Source organism: Phodopus roborovskii, unplaced genomic scaffold, assembly GCF_943737965.1.
Source record: "Phodopus roborovskii unplaced genomic scaffold, PHOROB, whole genome shotgun sequence".
NCBI classification, from domain to species: Eukaryota; Metazoa; Chordata; class Mammalia; order Rodentia; family Cricetidae; genus Phodopus; species Phodopus roborovskii.
In genome coordinates, this window is record NW_026126689.1 from 5653502 (window position 1) to 5677774 (window position 24273).

At 46.3% G+C, this 24273-nt stretch overlaps 1 protein-coding gene across 1 annotated transcript; it reads left to right on the top strand.

The window, feature by feature from the left end:
* Positions 1-1146: 1146 nt before the first annotated feature.
* Mrps33 (mitochondrial ribosomal protein S33) lies at positions 1147-10070 on the top strand. The gene is made up of 3 exons (XM_051174629.1): positions 1147-1266; positions 6153-6394; positions 9577-10070. The coding sequence occupies exons 2-3, from the start codon at positions 6180-6182 to the stop codon at positions 9680-9682; spliced, it is 321 nt and encodes a 106-aa protein (XP_051030586.1). The 5' UTR covers positions 1147-1266; positions 6153-6179; the 3' UTR covers positions 9683-10070.
* Positions 10071-24273: the final 14203 nt, after the last annotated feature.

A 24273-nucleotide genomic window follows, 5' to 3' on the forward strand; every position in this document is an offset into this window, starting at 1 on the left:
CAGCCCAAGCACGGTTGACCGCAAAGGGCACTGTGGCTGTCGTCAGACACAGATACACCGCACTTTTCTTGGTCTACATATCTGACTTCCTTTTGAGATTGCCCAAGGTCCCGTGACCGATCTCATAACTGTCCGAGGGTTGAGACATTTCCTTGCCCCACAGTTAAGACACCTTGCTTTTTTTTTTTTTTTTTTTTTAACATCAAGACTCTATCACGAAAGTTGGAAGCAGATGTGATAGTTGTACAGCTTGGTCTAGTTGTGGCGTTTCTGGCAGCGGGGGCGGGACCTGTCCCTGGCACTTCGGCAAGCTTTTGGGGACCCTTTCCTCATACCGCGTTGCTTCTGAGCCGTGGTAAGAGGGAGGCGCGTGGTCCTACCTCCACTGATGCACACACACACACACACACACACACACACAGCGCTTTGTCGGCGCCCACCGGAGGCCTACACAGAGAGAGGGGTGGGCGGGAGAGGGGCAGCTGTGCCTGGGATATAAACTGAATGAACAAATGTAAGTAATAAGAAATATTCGGAAGAAAAGGCAGAATGGTACAAGAGCTCGCCCAACTGTAAGAGAAGCAGAGCCTGGCCTGTCTTCCAAGACACGACCCTCTCCTTCCGCTCTTCCTGTCTGCCTCCCCCAGCAGCTCATCTCTGCTCCCGGAGAACCCCGACCGGTAGAGAGGAATCTCCCCACGCCGGTCAAAGAGAAGGGATCTCCTCCCTAGTTACTGTCTTTGGCACACACGGGGCCTAAGCTCAAAGAAAAGAAATAGGAACTACGAGGAGGAACGGAAAACCCTGCATTCCATCCAGTTGTAAGAGCAAGCGGTGGCGCACGCCTTTAATCCCAGACTCTGTGAGTTCGAGGCCAGCCTGCTCTACAGAGCGAGTTCCAGGACAGCCAGGGCTACACAGGGAAACCCTGTCTCTCATCTCTTCACAGATGAGGCCGTTCTTAACAGAATGAAGCTTGCCAAGCCTCCAGAACCTTCGGGAAACCCGAGCCTCCCGGCGCTCACGCCCGCGCCCGCACGCACGGCTTTCCTCGCGGGCAGAGGCCCTGGGCGCAGGCGCCCGCCGAGCTTGCCTGACCGCGCCTGACCGCGCGGTGGCGCCCGAGGCCCGGGCCCCGGGGAGCACTAACTTCCGGGCTGCCCGCGGGCTCCGCTCTAGCCGCCTCTCTCTCTCGCCTGCTCTCCGGAGCGGTGCGCAGGCGCGGGGCGGGCCTTCCGGGACGCGCGCGAGCGGGGTCGGCCGCAGGTAAGGCGCGCGGACTGCGGGGGTTCGGGGCCGGCCCGGGTCTGCAGCCCGGTGGAGGTGCCGGGGTGCAGACCAGACACGGACGTTCCTCCGCACCAGCACCCCGGCCCTCCCCTGCGTCCTGTGGGGAACTGAACCAACGAGAATGCGCTTCGCCTCCCCCGGTCAGCGCCCTCGGCCCCGTCGCTTCGCGTGGCAGGTGCACGCTGTGTGTGCTTTTAAAAATGCATTCAAGCTGACACCCGGGGCTTGCTTTTAAAAATGCATTCAAGCTGACACCCGGGGCTTGCATCGCCTGGGGTGGGGGGGGGTGACCAAATCCGTGCTGAACGGGATAAAGTTAGCAGCTGTCAGTTGCTTCGTGCCCTGTGACCCCGTGAAATAACTTTTAAATGACAGTTTGAATGCTGGTTCTGATCAGTTGCGTCTCGGTGACAGCACGTGAGCGTTCCTCGGGTCGTGATCGGGCAGGCAGCATGCCGTCGGTGTTGCAATCCAGGGAGACCGACCATGTATATGCCTGCCTCCTTTTACTCGGTGAGAGTGTACAGGCCCATAAGGCCTTTGATTAAAGAGCAGAGACAGGATTCTAGCTGCCTGTCCTACGTCAGGCTCGGTGCGCCCTGCAGTCAGCCGACGTTAAGTCCATGCTGCATCTCCACCTTTCAGAAGGAAAAAAGCAACCCTAATGCGAAGCCAGTTACCGAGCTCGAATTGATCTTTGAAATCAAGTCTAGAGGCTGGGGAGATGCCTCGATGGGTGAATGTTTACCGTGCAAGCATGGGTACTTGAGTTTGATCCCCAAAACCCACGTTTTAAATAAAACCAAGGCTGAGATGGGAGGGTCCCGGAACTCATCCTCAGCCAGTGTAGCCAATCCGTGAGCTTCAGGTACAATGAAAGACCTTGTCTCAAAAAATAAGGTAGAGAACAATTGGACGTCTGCTGTTAAACACTGCCCTACACATGTGCACACACATGAGCCTGCAAACACTGTAATAAAATAAATCAGATCCATCAGAAAGTTGAGAAACTTGTCTTTTTTACGACAAAGGAACCTTCAGACGTATGCTTAATGTGCTTTGCTTGACATGCTTAAGTAATTTGGTTTTTGCTTCTTATTTTCTCCATAACACTGTATTGCATTCACATTTAAAGAAACGTGGCATTTCAAAGGGACTGACTCGGGGCTGGAGAGCTGGCTCATCGGGTAGTAGTGCATATTCTAGCAGAGAGCCCACGTTGAGATACTACCAGTGTCTGTCAGGCAGTTCACAGCCACCCATAACACCGTTCTAGGGCAGAGGGTCACAATATGTCCCTTGGGTTCATGGATCAGATAATTTATGATTCATAACAGTCGAAAAATTACAGTTAGGAAGTAGCAACTAAATAATTTTCTGGTTGGGGTCACCACACCGTGAGAAATTGAGAAACGCTTCTCCAGGTGGGTGCAACTCCATCTGCCTCCTCAGGCACTGCACTCACTCACACAGATCCACCCACATAAATTTTTAAACATTAAAAATTTTTACACTATTATGTAACTCCCAGGATAATTTTATATGAATTAAAATCTAATCAACATGTAAATTATTTGACTTATGTCATTTTAAAACTTATGTTCTCTTCTTTGATAAAATTGAAATTCTTTAAAGAAGCATGCTAAGATCTTGAAAAGTCCTAGTGTTTTATTTTGTGTGTGTGTGTGTGTGTGTGTGTGTGTGTGTGTGTGTGTGTGTGTATACGGGTGAGAGGACATTTCAGGGGAGACAGTTCTCACTTCCCACCATGTGGGTTCCAAGGATCAAACTCAGTGCCGCCCCGGCCCGGCCCCTGAAGCTGCCAAGCCATCTCTCCAGCCTAAACTTTTTCCTTCTTTCTTTTTTATTTAAAGTTAGGGGGAAGGGGTAGCGCTATGTCAGTTTTAGGACCAGTAGTTACAGAACACAATCCTTTTTAGCCTGTGCCCACATACACACACACACCACAGCACAGAATAAATGAATGCAATCTTTAAAGCCCTTTTTAAAAAGTGCATCCTTTATTCTTTAAAGGGTGTGTGTCTGTGCTACGGAAGGAAGCCGGAGTCGTGGTGTTGCAAATAGGGCTGAGTCGAGGACTGGGGTCTGAAGAGGTTTAGTCTCTGCCTTTGTCTTAGAGACTTTGTCATTTTAAGACCTGGGTTTTGTGGTCTGTGTTGCCATGGATTCTGATGTGATCTTATTACTCATTATAAACCCCACCTGTCTGCTACATTGCAAAGTGAATATGTGGTTGCCCGGGCACCCAGTGATGGCCCCTTCCTCTCTTTCCTACCTCTCAGGTTACCAAGATACTGGTTGTCCATCCCCCCAATCAGGCTTTTGTAAACGAAAGCACCCTTTCAGGTAACTAGCGCACACACAGTTACACCCGAAACTTCATTTTATCAATTGTTAAGTTGTGTGCTTGTGCACTGTCTCAAGTGAGGACCAGAAATTAACATGTGTGTCTGTGTGAACACAGGAACACCGAGCTTTCAAAGACGTTTAGGATTGTTCCTTTTTTGAGTAACAATATACTGAGTATCACTACCCTACTTCTCACAATATTCCTGCAACCTTTCTTTTCAGAGTAAGGGAAAGTCAAATTTAGAGAGGCAAAGTTCAGAATAGAGCAAATGACGGAGCCATGTCTCATCCTGTAGCCTCTTTTTAAAAATAAAGTGATTGGGAATTCAAGATGTATTTCCCTTTAAACGCTGAAGCAAAACGATAGTTCCCAGACTGCGTTAAAGAATCTCTGGACATTTTTATGCCATTACAGTGGAAATTTATACACTAATAATTAAGCAAAAGAGGGTAGAAACAATCTGTTTTAAACTTGTGCCTGCAAAAGGAGTTAAGGTTTTAAAAAAAGCAAACAAAAGCAAAAGCAGGCATAGAAACATAGCTGGCCCTGAACATGTCTGCACATCTGCAAGGCCCCAGGAGGGCTGTGACCCTGGTCATTATTTCCTACTTGGACGTTAAACTGGTAATGACAACTTTCCCCCCTGTTAAAAATGAAGCCCTCATTCTAATAGCACCAGCCCAGGCCCATCTGCAACCACATGGCCACACAAGAGATGGCAGAGAGGTGTGTAAAAAGGAGGAGCAAGGAAAGCTAAGCGAGCCCCAGACGTGGTTGAGTGAAGCTCCCAATCTGACCCCTCTCCCCGAGCTAGCCTTTGGGCGGCACTGCTGGCCCAACATCATCTCGTTGGTGTTCTGTGTGGCAAATGGTTTGAGGCTAACATTCTACAGGCCCTTTGAGGGCAACCTCTGTTCTGTTTCTGGGTGTTGAAATAGCATGAATGCGCTCTTCAAACAAACTGAATTTATTTCCTGCAAGCACTATTTTGAAATTTTAGCAGGTGTCTTACACCTAGTCTTGTCTTAGGACAGGTGGGCAGGGCCTCTAACCCTGCAGGTGGCAGGCAGCTTCCTTGGTGTTCTTTCTTCCTCCCAGCTGTCCTGGCTTCTTTTTTTTTTTTTTTTTTTTAATTTAGAAGTATGAGCTTGATGGAGCCATACTTTTCTTTGCAAGAGCAAGTTTATTTTGGCACCTTCTCCTTGGGAGGTTTTGGTCTAATTCTCCCATTAGGTTTTTTTTTTTTTTTTTCCCCAAGATAGATGTCTGCCTTTTTTATGTTGAAAAGCCAGCTCCTTTTCCTCTTAGCCAAGCCATCCCCAAATAGTCTTTTAGCCAGCAAGGAATCTCATCTTGGCATGAAAATTTCACATAAATTGGCATATTCTGCCACCAGTAGCCCATCTATCTGACCTAGAATGAGGTGGCATAGTTATTCCACCAGAAGCATTCTTATTGTTGGTGGTAGATGTTTTTTAAATCTTTATTATGTCTGTGTCTGTGCGATTCCATGCCACTTGAGTGTGGTGCCCACAGAGGCCAAAAGAAGGCATCCCATCCCGTGGAATGGGAGTTTTGGGCAGGTGTGGGCAGCCCAGCATGGGCGCTGTGGACTGAACTAACCCTCTGGAAGAGCAGCAAGCTATCCCTCCATCCTCCAGGAACATTCTTGGTTCTTACACGTCGGTTATGTGGGGTTTGTTCTGTCTGTTAGCTATCATTTTTAGTGCTCTAGTTATCATTCTTACGTCTGTTTCAGCATTCTGTGGCTCTGAAGAAAACGTTACTGTTGAGCCAGTTTGCATTAAGGCAGATGAATAGCATCATAATTCCTAGGTGATTTTTGTTGAGGAACAACAGATCTTTTTGAGCTTATGATCCTTATTTGAGCTGTTGCGTTTCTGTTTCTATAGAACTACTCTCTGTTTTTCCCAGATGGCTTTCTGTTGCTAGGCAGAATTCAATCCAGTAACCTAGAGGCCAAATGACCTCATAACTCATTAGCAGTTCTCAGAGCCATCTGGTGCCCTTGAGGGGAACTTGTTCAAAGGACTGATAATAAAGACAGCAGCATAATTACTTCTCTGCCATGATTACACCTTTAGATGGCAAGCAGTCAGCGTATTTATTTGCAGATTGCTTGGGTGGTTGTTTTCTAAAGGTATAATAATGATGCTGTAGCAGAATAACTTGTTCCCCTGTCCCCTTCATCGGGCTTGCAAATAAGTAAACTTGACGACAAGTAAACAACCTATTGAACCACAGACTGTAAGAAAGGCATTATATACCAAAGAAACATAGCGCATGAACACAAAACGTAAACACCACAGGCGTGAGGGAGGTCTGTAGAGGGGGTATGTCTCAACTCCAGGGCAGATCTACCAAAGGGACAGGATAATTCATGGGTGGCTTGCTGTATTTCATTTCCTACAGTGTTTACTAGGTAAGTGTAGAATTTCCCAAGCTCACCTATTAATCTCCTGTTTTGTAGGGAATCCTGTTCGTCGCTGCTTAGGAAATGGCTTCGCTTTCAGAATATGCGCTGCGTATGTCCCGTCTGAGTGCCCGGATCTTTGGTGAGGTGGCCAGGCCCACTGATTCAAAGTCCATGAAAGTGGTGAATATGTTCAGTGAGCAGCCCTTGGCCAAAAAGAAAGAGACTTACGACTGGTACCCAAATCACAACACGTATTTCGCGCTCATGGGCACGCTGCGTTTCCTTGGCCTTTATAGGTGAGGAGAGGAAAGGATAGGGCATTGTGCAAGGGTGTTAGCAGATGGGCAAAGGAAAACAATTAGCTTGTCTCTCCCTGCAGTTCCGTGGCTCTTATCAAAAGGTCCAGCGTGTGGGGTGGGCGTTCCTTCAAAATTGCCTTGATTCAGGCAAACGAAAAACACAGCTTGTTGGGATTGTGTCTAAAACATAACCAGCATCAGATTATACTGAGCTATAGAGAGATGTCCAGTTGTTCATTAATTTCAGGGTGCTCTAAACAGGATGTGGGTAGGGAATGGGCCACAATGATGAGGAGTAAAACCCCCGCAAGCACCTTGGCTGCCGCAGCTGCTGGTTCTCGGATCGGAAGAACAGATCCCTGCCCCACACCTGGTCCTGCCTCCCGCGGTATGGCGGGTATGTGGGACCCTCCATTCCCTGCGGTATGGCGGGTATGTGGGACCCTCCATTCCCCGCGGTATGGCGGGTATGTGGGACCCTCCATTCCCTGCGGTATGGCGGGTATGTGGGACCCTCCATTCCCTGCGGTATGGCGGGTATGTGGGACCCTCCATTCCCTGCGGTATGGCGGGTATGTGGGACCCTCCATTCCCCGCGGTATGGCGGGTATGTGGGACCCTCCATTCCCTGCCGGCCCGCCGCAGTCCTGTTGAGGCTCTTACTCTTCCCACTGGCCTCCGGCTTTTCTGTGTCTTTGATATATTAATTAGGCTTGGATAAGCTGTAGTTCACTTTTGATGGTCATTTATAAATCACATAACTCTTAATACTGTGTTTTGTATGTTTGGTAGGTCTAAGAAGTGAGTGCTTAAGACCTTTGTAGGGGAAAAAAAAAAAAAGAATAAAATACCAAGATGGTCATTTTCTTTTAAAAACATTTCTTTCAAGAAAATTTCCAAATGAATACATGCCCCTTACAAAATATTAAAACAGTGTATTTCATAAAATGTAATTGCATATCACCTCTAAAATATAACATGTTTTAATTGGACCTAACTATTAACTTGGGACAATTCCCTGTAATAGAAAACAAATAACACAGCGTGATACTCATTCCAAAGAGCTAAAGGTTGGTACATTAATTTATCCAACCTACTTTTTAAGTTCTTTCCATGTATGGGTATTTAAGAAGGACAGTAAAGGAACAGCAGTAAACAAAACAAATGGATACGCTAAGTTAATATATTACTAGAGATTATAATGTATGGCCTACTTTTGAGTGTCTAGAATTGCTAGGGACTATCTCCTTTGCCATTAGTCTTGGCTCAGAAAAATAAAACCTAATTTTATTATGACCCAGAATAAAGTATCAGAGCTATATTCCTTGGAAGGTTATAACCCCTCACAAAATCACATTCAACTTTTTTAATCTGTCTGCTTGATATTGTTCTTCATTTATTTGAAGAGTCTTTGCAGACAAGGGAAAAAATACTAAGCACTTGGCTGTTCGTTGAGAAGCAAAGTTATTTTTATGTGTTTAGTCAATACTTATGGTAAATGATGCATGGCTCTCAGTAGCATCGGATGGGATGAATGTAGACATCCCTTCAATAAAGTCTGATGGAAAGGCCTGCAAAAGAGGGAGGGAATATAACCAACCAAAACAGTTGATTCACTCAGTTAACAAGCTGTTGCCTTTGTAGAGTCTCCTGTCTGATGGTGGACGTAAGCAGGGAGGGAATGAAGGATGGGAGAATGATGTAACTAATAATACGGTATGTTCTGTGACAATGTTGAACGTGCTGCAGGGTTGGTGTAGAACCAGCTAGACAGGATCCAGAGTGCTGACGGGCCTGTGGTGAGCAGGGGGATGGCAGGCAGGGCTGAGCAGGGGGATGGCAGGCCAGTCAGGGTCAGCCCCTAGAGGAGACTGAGGCTCATGGGTAGCGAGGGAACTGGTGAGCCCCGAAGAGGGACTTGTGGGACAGAAAGGAGAGTGAAGACAGGCGGAGCGTGCCTGCAATGCCCACGGGAAGACAGGAGGCCGGGCGGGGCGGGCCACAGGGGCCTGAGTGCTGTGGTAAAGAATGGGGCTCTTGCCCTGGACAGCAGAGTTTGGACAACGTGATCGGACATCTGCTTCAGATGAAGTACCATGGCTATGTTGAGAATCATTTGTCAGTCGTAGCTAATGCCAATGAGGTCTGTGTTATATTGCCCATCATGTTCGTAGAATGAAATATCACATTCTTTAACATCGATCTTTAAAAAAAAAAAAAAAAAAGCTTATTTGGGCCCATTTTATTAAACCCATTAAATAATGTATATTCAGTCTTAAGCCATTATTGCTCCCTGTTACAGATGAGGAGACTAAGGTGCAGAGAAAGCCAGGTGTAATCCAAAGTTGCAGAGCTGGTGCCCGGTGAACCTGTTTTAAAGCCAGGGTTCCATGGCTTACGCGTGTAAGCACTTCCTGTGGGCCTTTAGTTAGGGTGTAGACATTTTAATACAGTTGTAGCCGTCCTCACCTTCTGCGCTGCCCACAGGTATAATTGGTCTTGGCTGCTATGACTCCTGGAAGGCCTGTCTTGATTTGCTTTCCCCCTGCCTCAGCCTTTCCCGGCATCCTTTCTGGGTGGGCACCCACTGCCATGCAGGCTGTCCTGGAGAACTGCCCATTTTTAAGTGGATGCTAATTCCCAGGGCAGTCAGGATCTCTGTGCAGCTACTGAAAATTATACTCAAGTTTTGTTTTGTTTTTCAAGACAGGGTTTCTCTGTGTAGCCTTGACTGACCTGGAACTCACTCTGTAGACCAGGCTGGCCTTGAACTCACAACGATGCACCTGCTGTTGTCCAAAGTTTTATTCCTCTGGATGTTCAGTCTTTTTAGTTTTTTTCTTTTTTTTTTTTTTTTCAATACTGGGAATCTAACCCAAGGTGTTTAGCCTTAATATAGGGAAATGTTGGGTAGTGTATCTCGTAGGTACATAGGGTTAGCTGGGCTCACCTGGAAGATTACTGCTCCTTGCAGTACTATCTCTGTGAAGGAAAACTGCCGTCCGAATTCTTACAACTCAGCCACTCTATATGTTGGGTATACCTTGAGTCCACCCAGCTAAGCACATCCCCCGAAAAGCCGTGCTCAGCAGCCTTAGGAGAACAGCTCTAGACGGGCACCTCTCTGGCTGGTAAACGTCGCTGGCTGATTTTTCCTTTCTCCTTTTTCCCCCTTCCAGAGATGAGCATCAGGACTTCAAGGATGAGCAAAGGCGTCTAAAGAAACTCCGTGGGAAGGGGAAGCCAAGGAAAGGAGAAGGGAAAAGAGCTACAAAAAAGAAGTAGAGTCAGCTCGCCAAGAAAGAATGTTCCTTCCTCAGTGACTGAGAAAGTGTATCTCATTATCTGACCTTTCTCAGTAGATATCAACCCATGATCTCATCCACTTCCCTTAAGCTGTGATGGGCTCTTGAAGATTCTATTCTTCAAATTGTATTTGCCTTGGTTATGTACTCTGAAGTTTACCTAATTCTCTAATGGAACGAATAAACCATTGTTTAGGGGTCTGTTTAAGATGGGAATGGGAGCAGGGCCTTCGCTAAGTGAGTGCCCTGTACTATATTCCTCTACTGTTCCCACACCCCACCACACCTGTCCATTTGGCTTTGTCTTCCCCTTCCGGCTTACTCTTTGAAGGAGCCCAGACGAGATTAAAAGCCTTTAAGAAAAGAGAGTATTGAATGCCTACTTTCTACAAGGTGTGGAAGCCTTGCTGATAGAGTGATAGTTTTTAGCTCATGGGACTTTTAAGTCTTATAGAGGAGTCTGATATAAATATGTGTATTTAATACAACTGAAATTCTCATTTATCTGTAATTGTATTAAAATGCTAAGAAGAAAACTGTGAGATGGCATGTGGGCAGATAAATGAAAATATTGGCAAAACCAAATTAGGAAATTTAGAGACTCTCCTAAAGAAAAAAGAAATTACATTTAAGCTGAAGACAAAGGACAAATAGAAAAATAAAGAGGAAAGTGTGTGAAGTGAGAAAGATTGAAAAGCCTTAAGGTAAGGAGAAATTCTTGGCCTGGTAGTAGTGATGCACGCCTTTAATCCCAGCACTCAGGAGGCAGAGGCAGGTGGAGCTCTCTGAGTTCAAGGCCAGCCTGGTCTACAAAGTGAGTTCCAGGACAGGCAGGGCTACCCAGAGAAACCCTATCTCAAACCAGAAGAAGAAAAAGAAGAAGAATTCTTGTTCCAAAAATTGAAAACAGGCCACTGACTGGCTCATGCTTAACCATCAGGATAAAGACAGGCCAGGGAAGTTGGGACCTAGGGAAGCTCAGACAAGACAGCAAGTTTGAAGCCAGCCTGGACAATTTAACAAAACCCTATCTCAAAACAGGGAAGAGAGGTTGGCATATATCATGGCTAAGTCCTTTTTAACCTCTTGGTCATAAAGCAAAGGACAGAAGCAAGAGCAGACAGAGCAGCTACTGTAGATAGGATTTCCTTTCCCTGAGCGTTGAATGAGTCCTGGACTAGTAAGAACTCAAGTGCATCTGTTTAGACGAATGTTATTTTTAAACATGCATAATCCAGATGGTATGGCTAGTGCTTATACAGCCTGGGGGAGGGGGGGACGGGTAGTTAAAATTGGGTGATTTGTGTGTGATAGAATTGAACTCAAACAGAAGGTTCAGAATCCATCCATTTAGCGCCTTCCTCTGAGCACCTGCCATATGCCTGACTCATAACAGTTGTGAGGTGGGAGAACGGTAAGAATGAATAGATGCCGTCTCTCCAAGGCCGCCAATGGGTGCTGCCGCTGTTACCGAGTGATGGCGAGAGCTCAGAAGTGTGCTTAGAGAAAGCGCATCTGGCAGTACAGACGAACCAGGAGACAGTCAGAGCCTGGGCTTGGGCTGAGTCTCCAACTGTACAGAGCTGAAGCCATGGCCCAACAGGTAAGAGTTCTTGTTTTGCAGAGGACCCGGGTTTGGTTCTCAGCACTCACATATTGACTCACAACTGCCTGTAACGCCAGTTTGAGGGGATTGGATGCCCTTGGGGACCACCGAACACACACACATACATACATGCGGCTAAAACACCCGTACCCGTAAGACAGTTTTAGAAGTTTTAACGAAACCCTGGATGAAGAGGAACTAAGAAGACATAAGAGGATGTGTGAGCAGATAACTGCAGTAGATGCTAACCACAGACCTCGGGCAAACAGCAGAATCTCTCCTGGTTAACTAAGGGAATAGTGTCAACAGCTCGGGCTGCAGGGAACCTTAGCAATGGCCACTTCGGAACTGGTAGTTACCCGGCTTGAATAATGGCCCTGATGGGCTCATGTGTTTGAATGCTTGGTCACCAGGGAAGGAAACTGTTTGGAAGGATTACAAGGATTAGGGGGTGTGGCCTTGGTGGAGGAAGGCTTTGAGGTTTCAAAAGCCCATGCTAGGCCCAGCTCTCCCTCCCTGTCCCTGAAGATCAAGGTATAGCCCTCAGCTGCAGTCCTAGAGCTATACATACCACCAACCTCGCCACCATGACGATGGACAGCCGTAGAACGGTGACCGAGACAGCCCCACAGTAGGTCAGTGTGCCACTGACAAGCTCAAAACCGGAGACAAGCTGGGATTTATTTGCACATAAGCTGCCCAAAAAACCAACTGTTGGAGCAAACACTATGCAACTCACGACAGCTTACGATGACCTGCATCCTCACCAGAGGCAGGACGGGAAGGAGGAAATAACGAGATGCCGTAGGGGGCAATGCGATTCGGGAAGAATAAACGCAACCAGGGAGAAAATCAGCATCAGAGCTAGACTGCTACCATTAGATCTCCCATCAAAACCTGAACGACTTGTGGTTTTCTTCTAATGCTTGGTATTTAGTGTGCGTAGAGGATTTTACCATGGGTTCTGGCATAGTGTAAAAAGGCTGAGTTTTGCATTCAAAAATTGAGAGGTTATTATGTGGCTTGCTGTACTGTAACCCTTTGCTACTTTTCTCAACCTCTTTGTGAAACCATGATACGTTTTACTAAAGGGCTGGAAAGATGGCTCTGTAGTTAAGAACACCAGGCAGGGGCGGCCAACACTTTTAATCTCAGCACTCGGGAGGCAGCGAGAGACAAATCTCTGAGTTTAGGCCAGCCTGGCCTACATAATGAGTTCGAGGCCAACCCAGGCTATATACAGAGACCCTGTCTCAGAAAGCAGCATACACACTCATATGTACATATGTGTATTTATGTATGTATACTGTGATGCTTTTTCTTACACTGCATCCTCTAACTTACAATTCCACTTTCTTCACGCATTTTCACTAATGCTCCTAAAGCTACTAAATTTAGGACATAATCTGAGATGGAGCTAACAACTTACTTGAGGAACAATAGATAACATACAACATGTTTTAGTTGGGCGGTGGTGACACACGCCTTTGATCCCAGCACCCAGGAGGCAGAGGCAGGTGGATCTCTATGGTTCAAGGCCAGCCTGGTGTATAGAGCAAGTTCCAGGACAGTCAGGGCTACACAGAGAAACCCTGTCTCAAAACAGAAACTATTAAAATACAAACTGAGTAAATACAATGACGTAATTTGTTAAATGAGGGCACAGGGTCTTTGAGCTCATAGATGAGCACTAGGGAAACCAGAAACGTTAAGCGTGAAGGCTTGTCTCTTCAACTGAAAGTATGTACACACGTTTCACACCCAGAAGTCTGGGAATGGATGCAGCTAATAGCCCAGAGATCTGCGCTATCTGTAGGGCCTGGCCACACTTGAATGCCCGGACTATTATGTTTATCCCAGGCCCTTCCTTCTAAGATCTTGAATACTGTTTCTCAGTCAACAGAAGCCATCCCTATGGGGAGATGTCACCTGTACTTCACAGCCTGGTGACCTGTATGGTATCTCAGTGAGAGACCTGGGCCCTTAAGCTATAGACCCCATCTTCACAGCAGAGGTCCCATGCCCTTTGCAAAAGACTTTTGATGTAGTCACACCTTAAGCTTTATTGTGCACAGGGAATTGAGATAATTATGAGGAAACATCATGGTTTAATAAGGATCAGGAAAAACAAATAGGCCAAATAGATGTTTATTCAGGGAGAAATAACTCACAACCTAGACAGATGCACCAGCAGGTTCCTGGTCCCAGAGATGCCTCCGGATGCTTCTGTCCCCCTGCTGCAAGCAAGAGGGTGCTCTAGGGCCTTTCCCCAGACCTAGTTCCCCCAGGTCACTTCCCCCTGTCCCCACCCTCAATGGGCGTGGTCAGTGCCACAGGTGCAGACAAAGTGAATATCTCACTACTGAAACTTTTCCAAAATTGTACTGTACTTAAATATGCCTTAAATAAATTTCAGGATGTCAGGCTCTAGAAGCTTGAACCAGCACCGATAACTAAGTGACTGGATTTCCTTCTTGCCTCACTCCGACCGTTCTTCTGCCGGCTGCAGCATTTACAGGCACTGCCACAGTTAATCTTCTCTAAGCTGAAGTAATCACCAAAGCCCCAAAGAAAAGGCAAGAAGAGTCAGAATGGGTGTCCAGGGAGAGGGTGCTGGGAGGGAGGCACAGTAAAAAGCTTCAGGGATCTGTCTACCTGGCCAGCAATGGTCCTGGCTCTACCTGTCAGGTGTAATTGTTTCAGAGCAATGGAGGGTCCTGAAGGTTTACAACTTCCTATGGAAGGTGTGGGAAGTAAATTGCCCTTGACTTGGGTCACTTTTGGCTCTTAGCACAGTGATAGCTAAACGTTCTCAAGTGTAGCCCCCTGGCAGGCAGCTCCACGTGTTCCGGAAACAACCTGCACACACCCTGCAAAAGCAAACCCTGTCTTCCAACAGCTGTGTGCAACGCTGACCGGAACACGGGCTGCAGGCAGAGACAAACATCCCCTTCACTGCTGTCCTAGCTGACGCCATTTCCAATGCATTCAAAGGGCCGGTGTCCTCTTCCTCTCCTTCTTTTCTAATGTTTACCTTTTGGGAGCTATATATTAAAGACGGGTGCATTCAAAGCACATCCAGGAAAAGTTAGAATGTGACCACATATGCCCAGAGAAGGGCACAGAGTCAGAGACCTGGAAAGGCCTGTGTCACAGAGATGGCCTACAATAGTGAAACACAAAACTTAGGGGAAATCACATAAAACAAAACAAGCAAACAGAAGGGGAGAAAAAAACACCTAGGGATAAGAGAATGAAATTTGCAACTTGCCACACTGTTAGATTCCAATGTCATTGTCAACAGTAACAAAAGCAAAAGTCACAAAGCATGCAGATAAACATTTGGCCCATTCTGAGAGGGGGGAGGGAGACAGGGAGGGACGGAGGGAGGAAGGCAGGGAGGGAGGCAGGGAGGGAGAGAGGCAGGGAGGGAGGAAGGGAGAGAGAGGGAGAGAAAGAGCAACTTGACACCAGCTAGAGTCATCAGAGAGAAAGCAGCAGATGAGAAAATGCCTTCATAAGATCTGGCTGTAAGACATTTGTGATCAATGGGGAAGGGCCCAACCCATGGTGGGTGGGGCCAACCATAAGCTGGTGGCCTTGGGCTCTATAAGAAAGCAGGCTGACTCAGCAGTAGCACTCACTCACCTTTAGTCCCAACCCTAAGGAGATGGAGGCAGGTAGATCTCTGAGTTTGAGGCTGGCCTGCTCTACAGAGTGAGCTCCAAGACAGCCAAGGCCACATAGAGAAACTGTCTCAAAAATAATAATAATAATAATAATAATAATAATAATAATAATAATAATAATGTTTATTTTAAGAAAGGAAGCAAGCAAGCCATGGGGAGCAAGCCAGTAAGCAGCACCCTCCATGGCCTCTGCATCAGCTCCTGCCTCCAGGTTCCTGCCCTGCTTGAGTTCCTGTCCTGACTTCCTTCAGTGGTGTGGAAGTATAAGTCAGATAAACCCTTTCCTCCCCATGTTACTTTTTGGTCATAATGTTTCCTCACAACAATAGAAACCTTGACTAAGACATAGAGTCTACAGCCTCAAAGGACAAAAACAGAAATTTACCAAGAAAAACAAAAAACAAAACATAAAAAGCTACATAGTTAATCTACCAGGTAGATACTTTAAAACAAGTTTCTGAAAGAATTACCCGAAGACGTGACTGAAGTTAGGAAAGAAGAAAGGAAGGAAGGAAGAATTTTAAAAATAGAAACATTCAATACAAACATTCAGTGCACCAGTAGAGAGCCTTAGAGGTGTACTGGGGACATGACTCATCAGTAGAGTGCTTGCCACACAAGCATGGGGACCTGAGTTTGATCCCTGGTACCCACATTAAATTTGTTTTAGCTGGAAAAGTTGGCCTGTGTAATCCCAGTGTTACAGTATTACTGCTGCCTCGTTAGTGAAAACTGTTACTGACAAACTATCAAGAGAATGGAATCCATCCCTTCCAGTTGGAACTGCCAATCACCTGGCCAAAGGGCTTCCCCTCACCTTAAGCCTTGCTAAAGAGGTGGGAGGGAGAATTAGTGCTTTAATGAGATAATGGACTTTTCCTTCCCAGAATTCCTGCCCCCCCCCCCTCTCCCTCCTGCAGTCCATACAAGCCTCCAGAAAGTCGTGACTCGTGACTTTCTTTTTCTTCTCAGTCTGCCTTTCTGGTGCTGGCTAGAGCCTAAGTACACTTTTCCCAGTAGCTGGGCTTTTTGACTCTTCCTCTGCAGCTAGCCTTCCCGCCACCATATGGCTGATCTCCACGCCAACTTAATTCAAACAGCATGCCTCTCTCTCCATCCTAAGTGCCCACCTATGGATCTACAATAAATGTCTCTCTAAAACTCACCCTCTGTGGTCCATGAATTTCATTTTTTCAAATTAAAGAAACAAAACCTGCAAAGCCACTGGTTCAGGAGGGCTTTGGAGGCCCTGGAGACTTCTGGGACCCCAGCAGCCAAGCTGAGGAAGGCAGATCAAAACTACCAACAGGAAGAGAATGAGACAGGGGTAAAGAAAAACTACCGGAGCCTAACAGACCCATGGAACACCACTAGCATAGACACAGAGGGGTTAGAAAGGAAGAGAAGCAACATCAGACAGAGGACTTTACAGAAACAATGGCTACAATTTTCCAAATTTGGTAAAAGTCATAAATACATATGTCCAGGAAACTCAGTGAATTCCAAGGAAAGAAACTCAGAGACCCACACCAAGAAACACCGTAATCCGATTTCAGAGAGAGCTTAAGTGCAGCAAGAGAGCTGTGGTTCACACCCCAGGGCCCCAGAGGGTCCACAGCTTCTCACAGAAGGCCAGCCGGCATGGGGCCGCCAGCACAGGCAAAGCTCCAAGAGGAAAAACTGTCAGCTGAAAACCCTGTGTCTGGACAGACTGTCCCTCTCAAGTGAGGACAACATTAAAATGTTTCCAGATCAACAGAAGCCGAAAGATGCTGTCACCACCCGACCTGTCTCATCGAAAACACGCAAGAGCCCCTGCAGAGGACAAGGCGCAAGGAAGGTAAATCCGCTCTTACTGTGGCAGCGGTTTTCAGATCTACTTCTTGCTGTCTATGTGACTTAGAAATTTAACATTTTCCCCCTCTATTCTATTTTCTATTTCTGATCTTAAGCTTTACCCCTAATATCTGTCCCTGGGTTTTAATTTATTAATACCAATTAGAATTCATGCTACAAGTCAGTGATAAGGCAGGCTGGGCTTCAGAGTGAGACCCAGTCTTTAAAATAAAAGCAAAACTTTTTTTGTTTTTGTTTTTCCAGTTTTCCAGACAGGGTTTCTTTGTGTAACATTCCTGGCTGTCCTGTAGACCAGGCTGGCCTTGAACTCAGAGATGTGCCTGCCTCTGCCTCTGAGTGCTGCCATTAGAGACAGGGTCTCAGTATGTAGCTCTAGCTGGCTGGGGATGGGGGCCTCCTTTGTAGATCATGCTAGCCTTGAATGTAGAGATCTATAGAACTCTGCTTTAAGCTGGGTGATGGCACATGCCTTTAATCCCAGCACTTGGAAGGCAGAGGCAGGCGGCTCTCTGTGAGTTCGAGTCCCCAAGCTCATGCGTCTGCCATGTTTTATTCCTGGTGAGTCCTCAACGCTAACTGCATTTATTCTAGTCCAATCTTAACTGCCCAAAGGTCCTGAGGTGAGACATGTTTGGAGATAAAGCCAATGAAAGGATCCCAGTCCCTGATGCTAAATTCCAGCCACGTGGTCTAGATCATCACATAAGCTGCAGGTTTCATTAGGCTAAGGAAGGCATGGCCAGAGAGAGACAGGGTTCTCCTGGAAAATCTTCACTTGGCTTCCTGCCTTCATTAGGCCCAAGAAGCCTACACACACACACACACACACACACACACACACACACACACTCACACACACATTCACACATTCACACACACACTTACATACACACATTCACACACTCACATACACACACTCACACACACTCACACACTCACACACACACACTTACATACACACATTCACACACTCACATACACACACTCACACACTCACACACACACACACACACACACACACACACTTCACAGCTAGTGCCCAGCAGCAGGGGAGGTGTGAGCACTGTCATCTGGAGGTCACACAGCAGGTGGCCCCTCCAGCTCTGCTCCTGTCTCACACAGGTTCCATTTGTGCACATTACCAACCAACCCCTCACTGGCACCAGCTTCACAGAAACGGAGAAGCCAGGGGAGGACTAGGAAACCAGAACAGGAAGGGATTGTAATTTCAGCGGTGGCAGCCCCCAAATGTCCTTTATTCTTAACTGATATACAAAGAGCAAGTGGTGTTTTGTTTTTTTGGGTTTTTTTTGTTTTGTTTTTTTTTTTTTTTTTTTTTTTTTTTTTTTTTGCGAAAACAATGTCATGAATTCAAATCAAAGTGTCCTGGAATAGTGTAACTATTCGCTTGCTACCTACAAACCAAGCACCTGAAAAGGCGTGGCCAGAACAGCTGGAAATGCTGATCTGGTTTGTGTTTCCTAATCATTATGCTGAAGGAGTCCCAACCAATTAAAAACCTGTGACAATCCATCCCATGTGTCCTGCCTTCCTCCCAACCCCCACCACAGGCCCCTAGGCTCAGGATTTCACCCGCAGGCAGCTACTTTAATCAAGGGGAACTGGCTGAGCCAGTCTAACCCTTTCCCTCGCCTCCCTTGTTACACTGCCTTGCACGTCATCTGGGCGGGCGACCTCCGGGATGGGTCAGTATCTATTTGCACCCGGGCTGCTGCAAATACAATCAAGATCTGTTCCTGCAAAGCTGTACTTTCCAGAAGACAGCCTCCAGGTGCTTTTTATCAATTTGCTTAAAGCAAAAGGCAAATGCATGCTCTGCTTTTTGTGCCAACTAACAGGAGCCAAAAACAGTCTGCAGTGCCTACAGCCTTTCTACTCTGAGTGTGGTCCACAGAGCCCCTCGAGCTCTTTAGGAATGCAGGCCTTCTCCAGACCTTCCTAATCAGAGTCCACACCTTAAGGAAACCCTAGACGCTCTGCATACCACGGGAGACACGCTATCCTAGGACTTAGAGTAACTTCTGGTGGCCTCCAAGGTCACAAGGGCACCAGGGATCTAAATACTTTACCAAAATGACTCTCCCTTCCTGGAACCATCTTCTATCATGTCTCAGCCAACTTCTCCTCATCCTCCTATGTCCGGACCACATCGAAACCTCCCTGACATCCTTCACATTTCACGTCATGTCTGGTATTACACAGTTTTCCTGTCACATGTTTCATGTGCTCATGAAAGTGAGTTACTCAAGGACAAAAATACATCTTGCTCTTCTACAACCCTAGCAACAAATCCACAAGAGGCTCAACAAATGTCACAGGAAGACTGGCTTTGGCTCCGCTCTTCCGTTGTTTAGAGCAACATAGGAGTTAAGCTCTTATCCATATGAATATTTTTACGTTTTAACCTACCCTTTAAAAGCTTTTAATATAATTTTAATTGATGCATAAAAGTTTTACATATTCCAGACCATGTGTTGTTTTTGATACACTGTATATATTATATAATGTTCAAATTAGGGTATGCGCATCTATTTACCGTTATTGTTATCGAAGAGTCTTGCTAGGCTGCCCAGACCACTCTCAAACACAACTCCATACTCACCTCCAATGACTCTCCCACGGAGCCTGCTGAGTACTGGGACTCATGAGCTTGGTAAGAGTATCTACCCTCCCAAACATCGGTTGCTTCTATCCGAACAAACATTTCAAAATCCTTTCTCCTTTTAGCTTTTTGTAAGACAGGGTCTCACTAGGTAGCCCTAGCTGCCATGATTGACTTCTTTCAGCTTCTTTTGAATTGCTGCATTGTTGAAGAGACCCCCTCACTGGGCTAAAGCCAGTTGTTAGCTTTAACACACACACACACACACACACACACACACACTACATTATTGTTATATACAATCACCTTACTTATTCTTATTTTCCATATGCTAGTTTACAGCAATGACTCAAAACACCTCCATTGGCCTGGAAATAATCTCCAAGCCTACATTTCACTGGGATAACTATTTCTGCATCTCCCTTTGCACACACACTCCTCTCCCAGCATTAACAACTCGCTGCAGATACAAATCCAGCTTGTAGACATGTATTTTAGGAAGGATTATGATATTTATTCACATACATTAAGCCTTTCTTGGTACTTCCAATACTTTCCAGCATATACACAAGTGATATTACTAAATCGGCATTGAGTAAAAGACAGGTCAAAAGAAGCCATAAAGTAATGATCCAAGAGCCACAATAATTAGTAGCTCTTTGCCTAAAGTAAAGACACCAGAAAACATGCAGGTAATTAAGAGCACTTGGCAGAGCTGACATGACCCCTCAGGTTAACAATGGACTCTTGAGACACCGTGCTCATGTACCAACTTGCATGAGAAAACACAGATGTTCTCTGCTAAGACCCAAGGGCTGCAATCATTGCTCTGGGCTTGCCAGCAAAGCGAAGCCCGGCAGTGAGCAGGTCAAGGGCCGTGAGGAGCCTTCAGATGGGGCCCAGATCAACTCTATGCACTGTTCACCTTTTTCTGAATGTATGGTTATGGCACTGGTCACCAAGCAGAGCCACCCTGGTTGAGTTTTAACCCAGGTTAAAAGAGACTCTAAGTCACTTTTGTGCCCTTTCACTGGACAATTACTCTGGTATTATTAAATGCTGTTTAACAAACTTTCAGATACATGCAGCTATTTGGGAAAATGCATAAAAAATGTCTTTATAATCTTTACCCAGATACCGCAAAGGTTAAAAAGTTAAAGGCGTTCTAGCCCTGCTCTCACCCCCCCACTCTGTGTGTGTGTGTGTGAGTGTGTGTGTGTGAGAGTACATGTTGTATGTGTGTGTACTATGTGAGAGTGTGTGAATGTAAGAAGACACGATATTCCTCATCCTCTAAATATCTCCACAAGCACTTTCCAAATCAAAGAAAGTCTGCCACCTTACCATGATACAATTACCAAAATCAAGATGACCGAATTATTGATACTGACTAAATCTGTTAGTCACTCTTAAAGTCATAGCTAAGTTCTTTCAATTGCCCCAATAATGACTTCTGTTGTTTTGGTTATTCCGAATCTGGCGATATATTCCAAACCGGCTTGGAATTCACAATCCCCCAGCCTCAGCGCCCAGCCATTAATGAGTTTTTCAGAAAGGAAAGCCCAGATGATGATCCGAACTCAGCTGCCCTGTCTCTTTGGTCTCCTTAACTTCACAGCCACTCCTCAGGCCTTGGTTGCTCTCGCTGAGCTCTGCCTGTACCTCCCAGGGCTGAGATTAACGGCGTGCACCACCACGTCTGCCTCTACTACCCTTTAGGAGAAAGATACTCCTGATCCCTACAGTCTGGTTCTTCTGTAGGAGGCCGCTCACTCTGGGTTGTCTGGTGTTTCCAGTGACTCCGTGTGCAGCTGTATCACAGGAGTAAGCTTCCTGACAGGATTCTCTGCCATTCATCTACTACCTTCCCTTTCAAGTGCTGGCTTCTACCACCCTGTAACTTTTATGTCTAAGAAAGATTTCCCTTTTCCATGCTTATTAAGTCTATCATTCACTCATCACTATGGACTTTCAGGACTTTTTTTTTTTTTTACTGCCATTACTCAGATGCACATTTTTTAAAATCCTTGTATGGGGGTTTTCAAGCATGAATGTATGTATATGTTTGTGTCTGGTGCCGGTAGAGGTCAGAAGAGAGAGTTGGGTCCCTTAGAGGGACTAGAATTACAGTTACAGACATTTGCGAGCTGGCATGTGGGTGCTGGGAATTGAAGCTGGGTCCTCTGCTGGAAAAAGCAGTCAGTGCTCTTAAACACAGATCCACCTGTCTCAGCCTCCCAAGTGCTGGGACTAATGATATGCGTCAGCTCCCAACCCCCCGACCACCGGTGTCCTGGAGCAATTTTTATTTTTATTTTTTATTTGTTTTTCAAGACAGGGTTTTTCTGTGGCTTTGGAAGCTGTCCTGGAACTCGCTCTCTATACCAGGCTGGCCTTGAACTCACAGAGATCCTCCTGCCTCTGACTCCGAGTGCTGGGATTAAAGGCTTGCACCACCAATGCCCGGCTCTGGAGCAATTTTTAAAAAGTGTATTTTTAAAATTTTCCTTCACAAAGAAGTTAGTGTGTCACAAGACTTTAGATTTAATGACACTTATTTTTAATTAATAGATGTTAATTGATCTACATAGATATTTCCTTATTAAATATAAATTTCAAAGGACTGTTTAAAACATTTGTTATCTTTTTTTTTTTTTTTACTTCACGCATCTTAATATATTTTCCTGCAATTAGGGTACGTACCACCAGGTGGCAATAGGGGTCCAGTCATAGCAGTTTCTTCAGTAAAGATTTCACTTACAAAAGCGGGTTCCAGAGCAGGGGTGCGGTTCACATCACTTGTCGAGGAAGAGGTCCTAGTTTTCGTCCCCAAAACTACCAAAAGAAAAAGGATGGTATAGCCAGGCATGGTGGCTCACGAGGCAGAGGCAGTGTTCTCTGAGTTAAGTTCCAGACCTGCCGGGGCTGTATAGGGTATGCATGTCTTTTTTTTTTTTTTTTAAGTGTATTAATGTGTAAGTGAAATTTTAACCTAACTGAATATGGTAGGAGCAGCAGTGTCCAGAGCTCAGTCACCAACACGTGGCTTTTTGTCCGAATCTAGGAGCCCCACACCCTTGAGCTATAGGCCAAGATCAAAGCTTAACTAACAGGCACCCCAGAAGAACAAGCCTGACTTTGGGCAGGCTTGAGCTGGAAGATGAGGTTACCCCAGGTCAATGTGACCACTGGGGACCCTGACCACCCTGCAAGTAGCTGGCTGGGAGGTAAAGTTCATGGTTTCCTGGGCCAGGCTGGAAAAGTGAGGGGTCAGACTCCCAAGGAATTGTATTGAAAATCAGAGACTCCCAGTCTCTCTCCAGTATCCCCAGTGATCCAGGGTTCTGGGGAAGCTTTGACTGTCTGGAAATGCTATCTTCATATGCAGGAAGGAAGCAAGACATGCTCCTCCTGGTAGGTCCCTTGAAACTGCAGAATTTTAACACTCAGCTTGTAAAGCAGGAAGAAGCTCCTCTATACTGTAGCTGAAGAGCATGGTATGGCAGGAGCCAAGTGTCTGCCCTCAGCCCCTCTAAGATGCAGGATCAGACCCACCTTTTAGACGGCTCTGGACAAACACAGCCAAACAGGCACATGTATGCACCTGTGAAATCTGTGGCCACTTCATAAAGCCAGTCCTTAACAAACCCAGTGGTTCCTCTTAGTCACGATGCCTGAATTTTAGATAGGTTCCAGAACAAAGCCTTGCTGGGAGGCGCTGAATGGGCCGTTTAGACTTTTCCAAGGGAGGGTGATTATAAAGACATGTCATAAATGCAACTGAAAAACAAATGTGTTTGCTGAATGTGTCACCGATGCAAATAGCTGAATAATCCGAAAAGGTAAAATAGGACGAGCTGCCTGGCAACACATTCTAGGCCCTGAGGCTCACACTCCTGTGCCCCAGGCTCACATTTTCCACCTTGGGAGCTGCTCCTGTTTGTCACAGGAAAGGCATTCCCAGGTGACACTGTGACACCGGTCTGGAGCTCAGGTCCCCTGACCCGGGTCTCCCCCTCCCCCACCATCGTGTGCGTGTGTGTGAGTGTGCGTGTGTGTGCGCACGCGTGTGCGCGCGTGCTCCAGCGCTCCCCTCCCTGTCTGTGTGGGGAGGAGGTGAAGGGTTTTAGGATCAAAGCCAGGACCTCTACCATTGAATTCCACAGCCCTCTTGTCCATTGGTGTCTCTGCAAAAAGACCCACAGGACATTCTAAGACCCCAAGCTGTCTTACATTATTATTCCTTAAGTCCTCGGATGCCCTTAATTTCCTCAAAAAACTCAGGGAAAAGGGGGGGGGGGACTTGTGCGTGAAAGGTCGTGTCTCCAGAGAGGAGTACTCGCCCGGAACCTCTTCCTGGTTTTCCGTGATCAGCAGCTAGTCCTGAGTGACAAATATTCAAGTGCTCCTGTCAGGATTTGCGGTCCAACTGGTTCCTAACAGGCAACAGTTTGTGACTTCTTTTTACCTTTGCCTTCCTTGAGTCATCTGTTAAATCTCCAGACCCAGGAAGGGACAGGTCTGTGTGTCTATGTCTGTTGCATTCAAAATAGTTTATGGAGCCAGGTGTCTGTAATTCCAGCATCCAGAGACCAAGGCAGGGAGATTGAAGAGCACTCAAGTCCAGCCTAGGCTGCATACATGTACAGTGTGAGGCCCTGTCTATACATTTTAACTTACAAACCAAAGGCTACACACACAAGAATAGAAGGGTTCGTTGAATCTTACCAACTGGGTCTGAAGTTAAAAATTAATTCTGTTTAGCTTGGTTTCTTGGGATTTTGTTTGCCCTTTGT